Genomic DNA, 17,771 nt, shown 5'->3' with positions numbered 1-17,771 from the left:
GGCACAGTAAACAGCGGCAGTGGAGGTAGTGATTTAGAAGATTGTTTATTTCTTGTAAATCATGATGACAATCTCGACTCTAGATATAGCAGACCCTCTGTAACTACACCCTGTCAGAGGGGCCTTAAGGAGCTGCTCTGGCAGAGCCTGCAGATCAATGTGGAGAGAGCTGTGGGGGTGGAGAGGGTGGTGGTAAGTGGGGTTGCTGCAAGAGATGAGATCTCTCAGATGAAGGAAGGCATGAAGGGAGATAGAAAGGTATGTGGTGGTGCGTGGTTGAAGCAGCCCCAGAGGCTTTCTTAACCTCTCCCGTCCAAGCCAAGGGGATCAACTGCAAAGCAGCTGAGTGTCAGTGGTGTCAGTGTGAGGTCCTCAAGAGTGAGAAAGGAAAGAGAATGAAGGGAAGATTGGAGAAATGGTTCCTAGCCAGGGAACTACAAGACAAGGAAGGTGATGTAAAGAGTTGGACTGAGAATGAAATATAGAAGAGACAAAAGCTGCACCACATCAGCATGTGATGCCTGTGTTTCATTATGCAGAGGGTTCAATCTGAACAAGTGCTTTCCAGCATGACTATCATTCTGAGGGGAAAGCTGTGATGTTACAGCATAGCTACAGCTGCAGCTCCAGATGAGACAAAGAGAAAGTAAAAAGGAGGAGAAAACAAGAGGAAGTTAAAAGTGAGACAAATTAATAGATAGACTGGGACAATAAACAAGCAGCAAAGAGAGTGAGGGAGGGGAGGGGGGTGAACAAAAGAGAGGGACAGCAGTGAAGGAGAGAGGAAGAGGAAGAAAACAAGGGATGCTTATCAGCCAAGTCCTGCTGCAGCAGCAGCTGTGACGTTGGTCAATGCAGCGCGACGGAGCCTGTGATGTCACTAATGCAGCACACCACCAAGGTTATTCTGCATAAACTACCATTTAGCACCTCACACCACCACATGACGCAGGGACAGTGGGACACACACGCTCCTCCCACCCTGTCCTCCTCTCCCGTCCTTCCCCTCCAAGTCTCCTCTCTCCCTCTTTCCCAAGATGCACCGGGGCTGTCAGAGTCAGACACTAATCCCTGCCCTTGACGAATGCATCTTATAATAAGTAGTGGCAGGCAATTTTGGGAATTTCCACACTGTAAATAATGCAGTATGAGAGAGGCAGACAGATAGAAAAAGAGGGAGAAGGCTGCTGAGCGAGAGACAGGCAGTGAAAGAGAGAGGCACAGAGAGAAAGATCAAATGGGACGAATGAATGATGGCAAAATGATGCGTGAAATGAGGGGAGCATGGCCCAGGAGTAGGAAGGCAGAACTGGATCCTTTGAAGACACACACATTGATCAAGACATTACATCGTAAGCCCCCGTTGCTTTCTTTGACCCATGCAACCCAATCAACTCACAGATGGCAGATAAAGAAAAAGAAATGTCAATATCAAGGGCAAACTAATCTTTTTTTCCTGAGGACAAAGCCCAAACTGGAAAAATGAGACTGCGAATGTAGCACACGATCCTTCAAAGTGTTTCCCCCTATATTATTTTAATCCATGACATATTCATCCTGACTTGAGATTATGTAAACGAGAACAGTATGGGTGAGGACTCATTCTATGGTGATACGGAGGACAGTTTTTCTCCAGCTGAACTGAGCAGGAGAGCACAAACTATACACAGCCTGCTGCAAGTTTGACATTGCTGATATACTGCAGTGTGTGCTTTTTCTTGTTTACAGTGAAAGTGACAATGACAGCAGAGAGGTTGTGTAGTCCTGCATATCACAACACCGAGGATTCATATATGTGCACGTGTTTGTTTGTGTGTATGTGCGTGTGTGTGTGCTTTATCTATCAGGAGCCAGGACATAAGTCACAGCTGCTGTAGGCGTCACCTATTGTTATTTCTCACACATACGCACAAATAAACATGACATGAGATTCACTGAGGAGACCAAGTGCTCATGAAATGCACATACAGTATCTTGAGTCACGGTGAGGTGGAGACATCACAGGTTCATATGACAGCTATCAGAAATAATTCTCTGAGACGTTTATGTGTACTGTAGGTTACTGCTTAATTAGCTGGTATTGTGGCTGTAAATAGTATTCCTCACTCAAGAGTTCTGTCTTGCATGATAACATACAATATTGTTTTGGTTATACTTCAGGCTAAATATAATGGCACTAGTGTCTGATGCACTGGATGCCCTCAGCACTTCTTTTGTAACCTTGTCTTCTCCTTTTAGCTGTCATCATAACCAACCTTTTAGTTAAATATTTAAATTCTTGAAATACTTCACAGTTTTACTGTATATCCTAATTTTATCCAACCGGACGTATCTTTACTTATGAAGTGACTATTTGATCGCTAGCTCTGGCCCTAAAAGTATTTCATCATATAAACATCTCTGCCTGTTTCCTGTTTCATATGAAGATATGTGGCAGAGAACTCTGCAAAGAGCAGACTTAAGATTACAGCCTTGCAGCTCCCTGACCACATGGAAACCATGATTGTAGACCTGATGAGTATATATAGCACCGGTCCACTCCTTAATGTTGTGTATTGTAGATGAATATACGCCCTGACCCTGAAGTCTGCACCACTGAATAGGGAGAATCACAGCCAAATTATACACTGCACACATGACATTTGGCAATCTGAGATGTTTACGTGTACTGTCATGTTGTCATGTGTCTATCCTATTAGTTTACAGGGAAGAAGAGAAGGGTTGGCACCACTACACAGAAAATACTTCCATATGATTTTTGTTTTCATTCATTTGCCATCAGTCTTGTATGCAAGTTACCCGTGGGTGTAACATGCCATTAAACTCCCATTACGAGTTTAAATATAAACTACACCATATGGACAAACAGATGAAACTGCTGTTAAAATTAATTGATAGAATTATACAAAAGCATGAAAAAGACATACTGCAGTTAATTCTAAAGACATTCTTAGTTCATGACAGGCTACTATAAAATTAACTTTCCCCATGTTCATGATATTAATCAAGGTTTGCCAGTGTTGATGGGCAAGAGAAAATCTCTTTGAAAATGAAGGCAATATTTCTCACTCTTGGTTCCTGCAGCAGCTTTTCAGGTTTTGTGCTGCAGTGACTATTGCTTCTACTGTCTTGAAATAAATTAAATTCCAACAGTGTCGCAACTGCCAAAACAAAGCCCCAACAAATGTACCACATCCTCTATGTCAATATCCGTACTCAGGAGAGCAAACAGAATACAGCGCCATCCAAACACATTCCTAAGGAAAATATGTGAGAGGTGAAAGGTGTATAAACAGCAAAATACAGCATGCTTAATGCGACTTGGGAAATGGAGTCATCGTGAGAGATGGAAGGAGAGAAATACTGTGTATGTTCTGTACCTCTGAGTTGAAGCGGATCTGGCAGACGTTACAGGAGATGACTGGTCGCTTGGTCTTGACCAGTGGAACTCCAAAGGTGTGATTGATTACGGCCTTCTGCACCGGGTCCATCTGCCAGAGAGAATGACAGGGGAGGACACAGAAAGAGAAAGAGAGAAAATAGAGATCTGTGAGCTATAATTCATACTCTACTGTTGTCTGCAGGCGAAGTCCTGGCGCTAGGTCGACAGGCCAGTCCATCATAATAGCATGAGAAGTGAATGTGCTATGTCCTCTACTTCTGATGGTAGAGGCCAGCATGGAGTAGAGAGGCCAACAGTTTTGTCTGCTCAAGAGACTAAATCTAAAAAAATCTAATTGTCTACATGCAGGGTTGAATAAAAAAGAGTGTTTACGGTGCCTATCTTGTAAAAGACTGAGTTTTTACTATATGTCTGTGATCATGTTCAGCTAACATTGGTCAACAGGGTTGACAGCATGTTGCTACAACTGTAGCAACAAGCAGACACCTGTTCCATCCTCCCCAAGCTCAGGCTTCTGATCCTGACCAGGTTGTAGTTTCATAGTGTCCCTGTGTTAATTGTTTCAGCTGGGACGTCCATCACAGACATGGTGTTAAGCACCTCGTATAAATTTAACTGACTCGCTTTAGCAGCTCTCCAACGTGTCGATGACTAAGCCCCCCACTTAAACTCTGTCCCAGACACAAAAGACCCTGCCTGTACTGATCTAAAAGGGCTCCATTCCCATTATTTATCTATGTTTGAAGCTGAATTTATCTAGTGATCATTGTTAATTGACCCTAGCATTAGCCTGGAGTCAATGGCTGGTGTGGATTTCCACCACAGACAATTGTCTGGTACTATGTCTGCAGCTAAAGCAGACAGAATGTAAGATGATAGGGCATTGGACGGGTATGCAAAAGGAATGAAGAGAAACAAAAGTACTGGGCTGAAGAACAAAATGGATATGATGCTGTGTGTTTTGAATTCATAAGGCAGTGAGGGAATGTTCCAGAGAGTCCTCCAAGTCTGATGCAAGCCTGTTGGTTTGGAGAGGTTGACAGACTGTAAATGACCCAATTTGGCTCATCACTGCATTTAATTTGGCTAATCACCAGACTTTCCCTTAAGCTATCTTACACCCAGAGCCATAGTCTCATCTAATATACAAATGGCTGAGGACTTTGCCCTGAGGAGTGACAGACAGAAAAGAGAATATTCTCATAACTCAGGCACAAACAATCTGAATTTCTGCACGGGGCTTGTTACTCAGCAACAGGCTAAACAGAAAAAGAAAGAAATGGGGAGGAGGCCCAAGACATTTAGCTGGGTGACAGTATAGAATCACACCATCTGGAAGTACGAAAGAGTGAAAGAGTGGGAGAGGAAGATTAATTGAGACAGACAGATAAAGAGAGGGAGGGAGAAATGGGAAAGAGACCAGAGACAGAGATTGAGGCCTGGGCCGGACATCCTCTCATCACACATTCTTATCTCATTTGGCTCTCTTTTCCATACTCCATGTTCCATGACTCCCTTTATTTTTTCCCCAGAAACAGCCTAAAGTGGGGTCTGCTGCTGTTGCTATGAATTCAGATGGATAGAGAGGAGGGGGGCGGGTAATGAGCAATGACGTTCATGGATGATAACTGTCTGAACAATTGCATGAATAGCTCGGCAGTGACTATGCATTAGGCAGCTGATGCCAACAACATAAGACAGGGACTGCAATAATCAATTTATAACATTTTTATCAACTCCTGCCAAATGCTACCCGAATTCCAACATTACAAACAAATATAACTGAAGAATTGTGACTTAAGTACTGCATGTGGGTGTCCGTGCTGTGGCCCATTATTACACCTCTAGAGAGAGTTTAGTAAGAGCTGAACAGGCCCGGTGGAGTAACTGTACACATGAATCATGGGTTTCTCCCCAGCCAGTAAGTCCGGTGCTCTGGGTGTGGGTCAGCTATGATCCATCCAGTTGATTCAGCTGTTAAAAACACTGTCCAGCTGCCAACAAGGCTTTTTGGAGGGCTGCTCATATGGCCTCTTACCCAAATGCTCTCCAAAACATGTCCTCATCAAATAGGAACAGAGCATTGTGATGTAACTGAAAAGGGATTTTCCAAAACTCACTCAGTCTCTCTGACCGATTTTGAGAAAATCAGCAACTGTATTTAAAATTGGCTGTGTTTCCTGCATTACAAATCTCATAAATCTAATCAGTTATCAGTAAAAAATACATATAGGCATCTTGCTTGCTAAAAGTGAACTTGAGTGAGTTTTGTAAAGTTTCATGTCAGTTGGAGTATGGAGCTATTTGAATGTGCTGAGTGCTCTGGCAGTTGTAAATAAACCACACAGACCACTGACTTCAGCATCACTCAGCAGTCATGTCAATAGCTCCAAAGGGCCTTAAGACCCAAACACCCTGATGCCTTTTGTTACCACAGAACTGCCTCTAAACAGCTTTTGGGAGAAATCGCCCAAAGTGCTTACCTAACTGGTCAAAAGTGGGCAGCGGTGGCCTAAAGGTTAGAGAAGCGAGCTTGTGAAAAGGGCACCACCATTGAGGTGCCCTTGAGCAAGGCCCTTAAACACAACTGCTCCAGTGGAGCTGCTCAGTGCTCAGATCAGACTGTGGTTGTACTGGACAGCTTCCAGGTGTGAATGTGTAACTGTGTAAATGTGATCAGGGTGTTCCTGAAAAAGAGTGCATTGCTCTCAGTGAAACTCCCCCCTGTATAAATAAAGGTGAAAAAACATCTCCCAGAACTGCAGAAAGTCAGACACCAAACTTCAGCACCAAAAACTCTTTTGTCATCCTTTTTTTTCTTCTTTTTTACAGTTTACTCTCTCCTCTCTTTATCTTTCATTCTTCCTCCAGTGTGTTTGATCAATGCCCCGCAACAAAATGTTTGGAAGCATTGAATTGCAGCAATGAGGAATGCACCGCTCTGTGACTCTCAGTGGGACCACTCTGGCAGTCACAGTATAGTCTGCACTGAGCCAGATAAAAACAGCCTTTGAAGCGCAAGTTCTGCAGTACTTTTGAGTTGTGCCCAGATTAAGCCACAGTTGGGTGAAAAACAGAAAACGGCGAAAAACTCCAACCATTCCAAGCAGTTAGGCACTCACCTTCTTCTCCTCTGTGTCTGTAGAAGCCTGGAGCTGCATTGTTCCTCCTGTGTGTGTGCTGCCGGCAGAGGTGTGTGTTTGGGTCTCAGCATGTGAGAGACTGAGAGTGTGTGTTGCACTTTCCTCACTCATTCAGCCTCCTGGTTGGTTGTCAAAGCTGAATACAAACTAACTCACTAAAAAAAAAAATTGCACCTAGTGATGCATTGCCAGCTAAGATTTCTTTGTTTTTCCTTTTTGGCACACTCTCTGCTTCTCTTTGAGATTCTGCAAGAGAAGAAGGAAGTGCCTGCCGTAAGGATTTTTTCAAATCTCTCTGTTACTCTGTTTTTTTTTCACTGACACATCACCTAACAAGTGCCTGTCCTTTTTGTTCAGCCTCCTCCTCCTCTCCTCTCAACTGCTTTCTCCCTGTCTGCCTCACGCTTCCCTGTAGTGCATTTCCCTTACTCTGCTTTCCAGTATTCTCCTCCCCTTCTTGCGCTCTCTCTCTCTCTCTCTCTCTCTCTCTCCCCGTTCTTCATGCATACTTGATCTGTCCAGATGCAGCCAGGATTGTGTGTATCCAACTCTCCCTCTGCTCAACTCTCCCCCTCTTCCCCATGTTCACACCATCTATCAAATGTCATCATCAGCTGCTTGAGCTTTTACCCTGGGCTGGCTCAAGGCATAGACTATATAGGTGGTTGCTTAGAGCGCCACCTTCTGGAGAGTGCTGGTCACCCTCAAAGGAAAAAGAAAAAAAATAAGTAAAAAGAAAGAAATACACTTTGCACCCCTGTTCCTCACAATTTTCCATCTGCCCTGGCATGCACTTGTACTGTGCACACTGAAAGTGGGGGATGGGTGTTATGATGACCCTTGAGAGTGTTGCTAAAAAAATGAGGTGCCATGGATATGGGACACTGACCAACAAAATGCTCTGAGGACTTGAAGTCAACAATCACTGAGGACACCTTCTTAAAATACTATGATCCAAACACACCATTAACCCTTGAAGTAGATGTGTCACAGAAAGGACTAGGTATAGCCTCGGTGCAGAACAACAGACCCATTGCTTTTGACTCAAAAACTGCCAAACAAGATATAGCAACATGGAACACGAAATGCTTGCTATTGTTTATGGAATAAGGTGATACCACACCTACATGGAAGTCATTCCTCTTGATAACAGATCCCAAACTGCTCACCACCATATGTGCAAACCATTGCATGCTGCACCACCACGACTCCAGCAAATGCTAATAAAGACACAAGGGTATGACTATGAAGTCATGTACTGGCTTGGAACCCAAAAGATCCTGGCAGATACTCTCTGCTGGTTACCAAACCAAGAAAACCAAGATGACATCAAGTGCATCGATGGAATAGATGCAGAAATTGAGGATCCAGAGTTGCACACCATCACTATATAATAATAAATTTCTCCTCTGAAAAACAGGACGCTCTCTGTATAGAAACTACCAAAGACTTCAGACTCAATGCACTGAAGGAACTGATTCACCAAGAATGGCCAGAAAGGATAGAAGACCTGTCAAAAGACCTGTGTGCTTATTGGTCCTTTAGGGATGAACTTGCAATGGAATCAGAAGTCGTATTCAAGGGCAGACGGGTACTCATTCCAGACTCCATGACTGATGTTATCCTAGAGCAGCTACATGTGGGCCATCAAAGCAGTGAGAAAACACGTTGCCTTGCAAGAGAAAGTGTCTATTGGACAAAGATAAATGATGACATCAAAGATTTTGCAGTGTGGAACATCAAGACGCAAACCCAAAAGAACCTCTCAACCCACACAACATACCCTCGAAACCATGGCAGCCTCTAGCTTCTGATCTATTCGAAATCAATGGACGTCAGTACTTGCTAAGTGTGGACAGATATTCCAAATATCCAGTTGTCGATGAAATGCCCATGCCCATGCAGTCACACAAGCAGTCACACAAAAAATGCAAACATACATGTCCCTATCCGGACACCCTGATGAAACAGTGACAAACAATGGACCACAGCACACAGGGCAAGCCTTCAAAAAGTTTGCAACAAACTGGTGAATCAGACACATTACAAGCTCACCCCACTACCCAAAAGAGTAACGGGTTTATCGAAAGGCATGTGCGACACATCAAATCAATTGTGAAGAAAACTCTGAAACACGGAGGTGATCTACAAATAGCATTAGTACAAGTCAGAGCGACACCTATTGATAGTAAGCTACCATCACCTGCAGAATTGATCTTTGGAAGACTCGTTACCGCCCTGTTGCCGAGTCAAGCAGACCCAGGCAAGGAGGGGCATCGACTGCACCTAGAATGGAGAACAGCAGATATGAAAGAGCATCATGATCACAGCAGCCGCAGAGAACCGCCTCCACTCTGGCCTGGACAGCATGTGACTGTGCTAAATAAGGAGAGAGGAACATAGCACCCAGCAAAGTGCAATGAGCCAAGAAGCTACGTTGTCCAAACGCCAAATGGAAACAAGGTCAGACATTGCAGGAGCCATCTGCGTGAACGATATAATCCACATTTGCAGAAAAGTATTAAAAAGATCCGTTTTGCTGAGCTACAACTTCAAGATGAAGCTCACAAGAGTCACAGTGTCTTAGCGAAAACATGTACCACACCACCCTGTGAAACAAACACGGAGGAACTTCAGAGTCCAAAGCCAATACGCACAAGATCTGGAAGGACTATAATCAGACCAGCTCACTAAAAATACTGTATAGAGTCAGTATAACATCCAGAGCAGTAGTACAGCCTACCCTGATGAGGACTCTTATATTTTCTTTATTTTTCATGCACACATTTCTAAACATGTTGGTTTCTTTAAAAAAAAGAAAAGAAAAAATCTTAAATTACTCCAACAGACAACATAGACACTAGTTGACTCATTACAACCTAGATGTTGATAAATTGATACTGAAGATATTTGATGCAAACTGAAATTTTAGTTACTGTTTATACCACAGGACTTTTAGAACATGTTTTGTCATGTTAAAGTTTGTGGGGCGCTCCAGCATAACAGGGGGGATGTTGAGATATGTCTAAGACTTGTATAATGCTTAGTGTGCAGCGCAGAGTGATACATGAGTAACACAGACTAACTCAATATGTGGTGCCCGTACCACAGGCATATAAAAGTAAATGTTCAGTTCCACTTTACTCTGGTTGTCTGCATTGTCATCAATAACACTTAAATGGGTTACTGTTTGATGCACATCACAGACAGCCCAATTCTGGGGTGTAAGAAGTGCTAGAGATTGCTCGACTCACTGACTGATGGACAGATGTCAAAAGGCCTTCAGGTGCCCAAGGAAGGAAATGGAGAAAAGAGGAGGGGGAAAGAAGGCCCAAAATAGAGGTATGTCACCTTATGTTAACATTAAAATGCTGTTTTGTTTGTATGTAGACATTTCATTTGTAGTAGCTAGCTAACTAGCTAAGTAGCAATAAAGCCAATGCTAGATAATGATGCTACAATAGCTGGTGGAGTCAGATACAGACTGAATGATATGAATGGCATGAATATCTGAATAGGAAGCTGGTAGCCAGCTATCTGCATAACTGTTCTTTCCTAGAATGGTGCTGGGTTGCACCAGCTATGTGTACATTTTCCGAAGTTAAGGTGTAAAGTCAACACTAGAGGCTTAGTAACTACTAGTTAGTTTGTAACTAAATGAGTGACTAAAATCGGTTGCACCATGATTACTTGGGGCATAACCTAACTAGTTTGGACATACAGTCATAACTAAGGCAAGAATGATGTTCCTCAGCCTTGGCATTGATTCCACAGTCTCTGAACTCCTCTGGAGGGATGAACACCATTCCTCAAAAAGATACCCCCTCATTTGGTGTTCTGATGATGGTGGTGGAGAGCGCTGTCTAACACTTCAGTCCAAAATCTCCCATAGGTGTTCAATTGGGTTGAGACTGGTGACTGCGAAGGCCATAGCATATGATTCACATCATTTTCATACTCATCAGACTCCTTGTGCCCCGTGAATTGGGGCATTGTCATCCTGGAAGAGACCACTCCCATCAAGATAGAAATGTTTCATCATAGGGTAAAGGTGATCACTCAGAACAACTTTGAAATTGATTTGCAGTGACCCTTCCTTCTAAATGGACAAGTGGACCCAAACCACACCAGCAAAATGCCCCCCACAGCATGACAGAGCCACCAGATCCCCTCATTGTAGGGGTCAAGCATTCAGACTGTATGTGTATATATATATATGTGTATATATATATATATATATATATATATATATATATATATATTACTGGATTACTGTGTTGCAAATGACATGTAGCTGATGAAAAATGAAGCTGTGTGGCATTTTATGATTTACACCTACCCTAGGGACATGTGTAGCTGTTAAGTTGTTACTTAAGAGTTATGTTGTAACTTATCTCTGTGGTGCAACCACTTGTATTTCAGTAATGCATAAATCACAACGTAGTAATAATTTACATCATAACTAGGCTAAGTTTGAACTTACACACAGCTGGTGCAACAGGCTGCAGCAGTTGTTTGTCCTACTCTGCCGCTACGTGTTTTTGCTTGTAATAGGCTAATATCTACTTTATAGCTGTCCAGATGTACTCTGGAAATATTTGCTGAAGCCTCCAGCTGCTGGAGAAGGAACATCTGCACCACTCTCTGAAGCATGGGGGGAGGGCACCAAAATTTCGCCTAGGGCACCAAAATGGCTAGAGCCAGCCCTGTTTTGCCCCAACCAAATCCTTTCAACCACACATGAAAACACTACACTGTTCTTCTCTGGTTTCTTACTACATCGGTTTGAAAACATACAATATGTGATGCCTTTCAATCAGACATCATTACATATGAGCTGATTAAACCTTATGAAGAAGTGGACAAAACATACTCCAAATTGTTACAATTTTGATTGAACAGCATCATTCTGAAACTCATAGAGGAAACAGGTGTGATGAAACGTCAGTCAATTATTCTGGGAAAATTACTTGGAATAAAACTGTTGTGAAGTAAGACCCATGCTGTTAGAGAGTGAGTGTTTTATGAGGGGAGCGAGAGAGATGAAAGGAGGACAGACAGCAGGTGAGATTCTACAAGTCTGCACATGGATTTGCATGATTAGACACCTTCATTGGAAATCCCTGACTTTGCAGCCTTAGCAAGTCCACATCAGGGCAGGCAGTTTGGCTGAGAATTGTGTGTGTGTGTGTGTGTGTGTGGGTGTGTGTGTGTGTGTGTATGTGTGCGCACATGTACATCTATATAACGACCAGCTGCTGCAGATAAATAATTCAGCCTCGTCACTGTCTAGAGGCACATTGGGTGAGACAGGCAGGTAGAGGACAAATCGCATTAGAGGACCATTAAAGCTGTATATGTCTTTAGGAGAGGCCATTCCTCTGCTATCGGGCTAATAACCCTCAATGTGAAGTAGAGTCTCATTAAGACTGTACAAACTCAGCACAGATCACTTATTAAGAGAGAATGATAGAATAACTAGCTGCCAGCTTAGTACATGAACATTTCTCATTGTTATTACTGCTATAATGCTGTGTCTTCATTGAAATAGTCTGCATGTCCATATTCATTACAGTGTGTTGGTGCTCTAGGAGGCATCTAAGACACCAGAAATTATACCTTTAATGTGAATTAATCTTACTTCAAACTCCATTCATAGCATAGCATAGTTATATGAAATACAAGAGACCCATGCAGAGTGTGATTCACTGATTGCTTAAACATTCTTTCACCTAAAAGTCAAATAGGCCATAAAATATTGTCAGTAATGTAAACAGAGCTGCAAACATTTACTCTCTTACACAAGCTTTTCCTGTATACAGTAAACGGACTCAACTATGAAACATTAACAAAAATCTCTGGGAAAGCTGAGGGCCATGACTTCCTCCGTAGGAAAACATCAGGAAAGTGCCTTCATTATAAGCAAACAACATTTTTTGTTTTGCATTTTAACAATTCAAAAATGTTTTTCTGGAGCTATACTATACATGCTGCAGATAATAGAATGTGCACTACACTTCAGGGAGAACAATACCAACTGTACTATCAGGGTGAGTGTGTCAGTCAGTAATTTCCCCATTGTTTTTAATGCATTGCAGTAAAAGTACTTTCCAAGTGTATGTTCCCCTGTATGTTGGAGCTATAAGGTCAAAATGTCCTCCAAGCCTCTCCTATGGCCCCATCTCCTGGCCACAGGCCTGTAAAACACCATTCGGGGTGGCTCGCAGCCATCAGCGGCAGCCGCTATTAACATTCACTGTGTCCCTGTGGGCCTTCAGAAATAGTTAATGTTCTAAAGCGGAGGATGGGGAGCAGAGGGATGGTACAGAATGAGAGGAAGATTCAGAGGGAGTGTTGCAGAGGCAGCCAGACAGAATGAAGAAAGAGCAAGCAAGAATGATTTCAAGGCTGTGCTAACAGACGCAAGAGTGGAAACTGAGTGCCTGCATAATTTCAGTATCTCTGTTAATCCATGTCTGCTGGGCGCACTGCTGTTTTAACATCAGTGAGAATGCTTCCACTTATGTCATGGCCTATGGAGCGCTATTAAAATGACTATATCATTAAAATGCGTTTAACAGTGTCTGGACTCCTGTTACTATCCCCGTAGTAACGTACATGGTCAGAGCAAATGCCAGACATCTCCAATTAGTGACAAGAGGCTGCTATGTCACCCCTTTGCAAATTGCAGCCAAATATACCAGACTGACACATGCAGAGAGTAACCCTCGTCCAGGAATAGCATTGCCCCACATAAAGCACATACAAAGTTCACTAATTTTACGTATTGCTGATGAGAAATGTGTTGACGTTCCCTAATGGAGTCTGGAGGAACAGGCGGCACATTACGCTGAGTTGGTGAAATGCTAAATGTCTCTACGGTCTAATCTAAATGATAAGATGTTAGTCAGGGCCTGGGGAAACAGGAAGATCCCTCTCTGTTAAAATATATACCACATCAAACAAACGGTGGTGTTTGAAGTACACGGCTCTAAGGATGGCCTTGGAAGTGCTCTTTAATTCTTAGATCTTTGATTTAAGGATGGGACGGAGTTGGTAGTTTTTGATGTATGTACATGAAATAATACAGTCATCGGAACAAAATGACTATCTTGCAGAGAGTCCTGTCTAACACACAGCATTTTGATTTGTAGCAGCACTTCAACCATTTTAAGACACACGTGGGCAGTAAAAGCTTCCTAGAGTTTGAGGAGTAAACAGTTTCCTCTTGTGTGTTTTCCTTACGGCAGTAGTTGAGTTGAAAGACTGCAGTGTGTGTGTGTGTGTGTGTGTGTGTGTGTGTGTGTGTGTATGTGTGTGTGTGTGTCTGTGTCAACTCTCACCGTGTTGAAGTTGTGGAAGAGGCTCATGCTGTGCGGAGGAGGGGGGGTCTCCATGGGGAACTGCAGGAAGGGCTTCATGTCCAGGTGGGGCTGGATCACTGTGGGGGTCCGCAAGAATGTTGGCACCGCCGCCCCGGCCCGGTTTATGCCTCCTACATACAAAAAACAACAAAAAATTGATAAATATACAAGACATACTCTTATAACTCATATATATATATATATATATATATATATATATATATATATATATATATATATATATATATATACATATAAGATGCTGGCAATAAATGTTTTTTAATCTACTATGATAAAGTATAACATTTAAAATGAGAGACACAAATTGTGTAGCTTATTATAGATTTTGCAGTGTTGCTTCCTGGAATGTGCCACTATATTCCAATAAGAGCAATGAGCCATAATTGCACTGCAAAAGCAATTATTTCTCTGTGGATGGAAGAAAGCTATGTGGCCCCCCGGTGGAACGTGCAATCACTAATTTGTGAGAAAAAGCAGCTTGAACTGTTAAGGACGCTTAAATGACTAGTGTGGACAGACATTTGGGTTTTCCTGACAAGTTGACAAGATTGAAGTGCCAAAGTGCAGCAGCACTACTGTGCACAAATACTTTAACACTGACAGTTTTGAGGGCTTTGTAGAATTTACATCACCGAAGCCTTTCATTATACTAAAACATTCACATCAAATGAAGCAGGAATGCCAAGGAGGAGAAAAGAATGCCACAGAGACGGTGGGGATTCCTCTTAACCACCTGCCTGCTAGCCTCTTCTTTTCTCCTCTCCTCTCCTCTCCTCTCCTCTCCTCTCCTCTCCTCTCCTCTCCTCTCCTCTCCTCTCCTCTCCTCTCCTCTCCTCTCCTCTCCTCTCCTCTCCTCTCCTCTCCTAGGAGACATCTGCAGCTTGATGATAATGAGTTTCATCTCAGCGTGTGTTGCTTTATGTCATCTTGACTCGTGCGAAAGAGTTGGATCACTTGGATGTATCTAATTATGGAATGAATGAATCATACACTCTGATTCCTCTACTTAGGTCCGACACATGCTCCCTGGCTTTGACTGTATCCAACATGCTGTTTAAGTGGATTTTAACAGGACTTGAAAAAAGCAGTCACTTATGAACATACTCTTTATACACACACACACACACACAAAACACACACACCTGTGCACTTTGTCAATGTTTAATTCTCCTATAAAAGTGTGCAAGGCTGTCATAATGATACACAGCTCCCTATTCTCGTCATCGCTCCCATCTGCCTTCTCTTCCTCTCCTCCTTATCCCCCCTCTTCTCCTCTTTAACCTCTGTCAAGGATGATAGTGATGGGGCCCACACAGCAAAACTCAGCCTCAGCAAGCTCTTAGATTAAGCCTCTTAATATCCGCAACTGGATTTCTGAGGCTTTCAAATTCCCCCGAGACTTAAAGCTCTGCCGCTCTCCTTTTTGGGATTGCTCTAAGCTACTCTCTTGCTCCGTTACTTGCTGTCCCTCGCTCTGCTTCCTACTGCAATTCGTTTCTACCTGCCTCCACACTTTCACATGGTAATTTTTGCATTATTTGACACCTCTGCATTTTCATCAAGCTTTATGTCAACTGAATGTGATCAGAGGAAATAATATGGCTGCCGCATTGGAGGAATACGGTGTTAGCAGATGCAGCCTCCAAAGTTTGGATTAGAGAGAGTGGGAGAGAAAGAGAGAGAGAGAGGGAGAGAGCTTGACTTTGTCAGACAGAGTGAAAGTGCTGTCTCAGCTGAAGCCCAGCTGCCTTCTGCTGCGCATCTGTGGGCCTGGAGGTGGAGAGGACTGCATGATTACTTCAGCCTCAGTCAGGCATGTAAGTTTCTTCCACTGAACAAACCATAAACATGTAAACATGCTGTGTGTATGAATGCACAAACATGCTCACAAACATAACTATTCTGACAGCATAACAAATAAGTTTGTGGCCTTGTGCTTGTTGGTTTTCCAGCTGGTGGATTGCACTTGTATCGTCCTCGCAGGCTGACTCAGCACTCTCTAACTCTCCCTTATCCTGCAAAAACATTTGCATTGCTTCTCTATACATAAACTAAAAAGTGGTGTGTTTTTGTGTATTGTTTCACACATTCTTTTTAAATAGACAAAGTCACAAATTTCTCAGTAGTACAAACATACAGTTTCCTCAGTTTCTCTTTTAAGCTGAGCTCCTCCTTGATGCTGTTTGTTGTGATGAGAGAGGATGGGAGGTCCTGTAGCTGCTCTCTCCTCCACCTCTACCTCCATGACTGATGAAGGCAGCTCCTCCTCTGGGGCTGCGCCACTAACAACATGACTAATACACTGCCTCTTGACTGCATTTATCATGACACAATGCCGCATGTTGATACATGGCGTGCGTTCGTGTCTGTGGCTCTTTGTGCAATGGTTTGTGAGTGTGTGTGTTTGTGTGTGTGTGTGTTAGCTGAAGTTGCACAGTAGTGATGTTTGCAGCTCCCCAGTGAGTCTGCACTTGAACATGGAGACTGTTACTGGCAGTGGGTCAGCCAGCCTCTGGCAAGCAGACAAACAGAGAGATTGGCTGACCGGGGAACAGAATGTGTCTCTGCAGCAGGAGGAGCTGAAATCTGAGGAAGTGAATGGAGCTGAGAACCAGACAGGAGAGATAGGAGCAGTTGTCCTTGGAGCAAAGACAGAGTCTGTCCCATCAGGGACATTGTGTGCATGTGTGTGTGTGCATATATCAAAGTGTGGCTGCTTTCTTCTCCCAGTGTATAATTATCCCATTAATTTAAACTTCTCTTTGGGGACCCTCTCACAGTGTAAATCAAACAAATTGCTGTATGGTGCAGGAGTGTTCCTGTGTGACCTGCACATGTTTTTGTGCATGTGTATGTATGTGTGCAGTGCATGCTTGTATGTGGTCCCGCCAGGCTCTTCTGAACACATTGATAATTGCATTTGAACTGGAACTAATAATAATAATAATAATAATAATAATAATAATAATAATAATAATAATAATAATAATAATAATAATAATAATAATAATAATAATAATAATAACTTAATTTGTATAGCAGCTTTCATACAAGAAAAAGCAGCTCTAAGCGCTTTACAACAAAAGAAATTACATGCACCAAGTACTTCACATCAAGAAAGATATAAAATGAATATAAAAACATGTAAATGTACATAAGATGGAAAATAAAACCCTTTTCATAATCATAATAAACATAAGATAAAATGAAGTGTACTAAATACGATACATAGCATGCGTACTTCAGTGGTGTTAATTTGAGACTTAATAAGTGAAAGATCAGAAAGTATTTCACAATGTGTAACACAAGATGGAAGATAAAACCCACTGGCACATAAAATAGAATACATAATAATAATAATAATAATAATAATAATAATAATAATAATAATAATAATAATAATAATAATAATAATAATAATAATAATGATAATGATAATAATAATCATCATCATCATCACCATCATCATCATCATCATAATAATCATAATAATAAGTAAAAACTAAGTTAAAACATAGATTACATAGAATGTATAAAATCGGTAAAATTCAGCCTTTTAAAAGAAGTGCAGTAGTGCGTAAGTGCAAAATAACATAAAATAAAAAGTCCTACCTCTTTCTATTCTCAAAAAAACTGTTGAGTAATAACAGAACAACATTACACAATAAACCAGAGCCAGTGTTCATACTACACTGCTACTGTGCACACACTAGTGCTGAATGCATAACCGACAACTATTTTGATAATCCATTAACAAGCAAAATGTCAAGCATTCACTGGTTCCAGCTTCTCAAATGTGAGGATGTGTTGCTTTCACTCTTTTACATCATGGTTGGGCTT

General features: G+C 42.2%; 1 protein-coding gene across 6 annotated transcripts in view; it reads right to left on the bottom strand.

The window, feature by feature from the left end:
• Positions 1-17,771, bottom strand: part of znf385a (zinc finger protein 385A) — a 60,894-nt gene that overhangs the window by 16,845 nt on the left and 26,278 nt on the right. For 2 of the 6 annotated variants that reach the window (XM_044352253.1, XM_044352258.1), the window contains exons 2-3: positions 13,890-14,041; positions 3,381-3,491 (exon numbers count right to left, since the gene is read on the bottom strand). In XM_044352253.1, the coding sequence (XP_044208188.1) occupies positions 3,381-3,491; positions 13,890-14,041 (263 nt within the window). The other 4 variants (XM_044352255.1, XM_044352256.1, XM_044352257.1 and 1 more) reach the window with 4 other exon arrangements.

The sequence above is a fragment of the Thunnus albacares genome, chromosome 5, assembly GCF_914725855.1.
Source record: "Thunnus albacares chromosome 5, fThuAlb1.1, whole genome shotgun sequence".
In the NCBI taxonomy this organism is placed as follows: Eukaryota; Metazoa; Chordata; class Actinopteri; order Scombriformes; family Scombridae; genus Thunnus; species Thunnus albacares.
The sequence above is the reverse complement of the archived record's forward strand: the minus strand, read 5'-3'. Positions and strand labels throughout refer to the sequence as shown.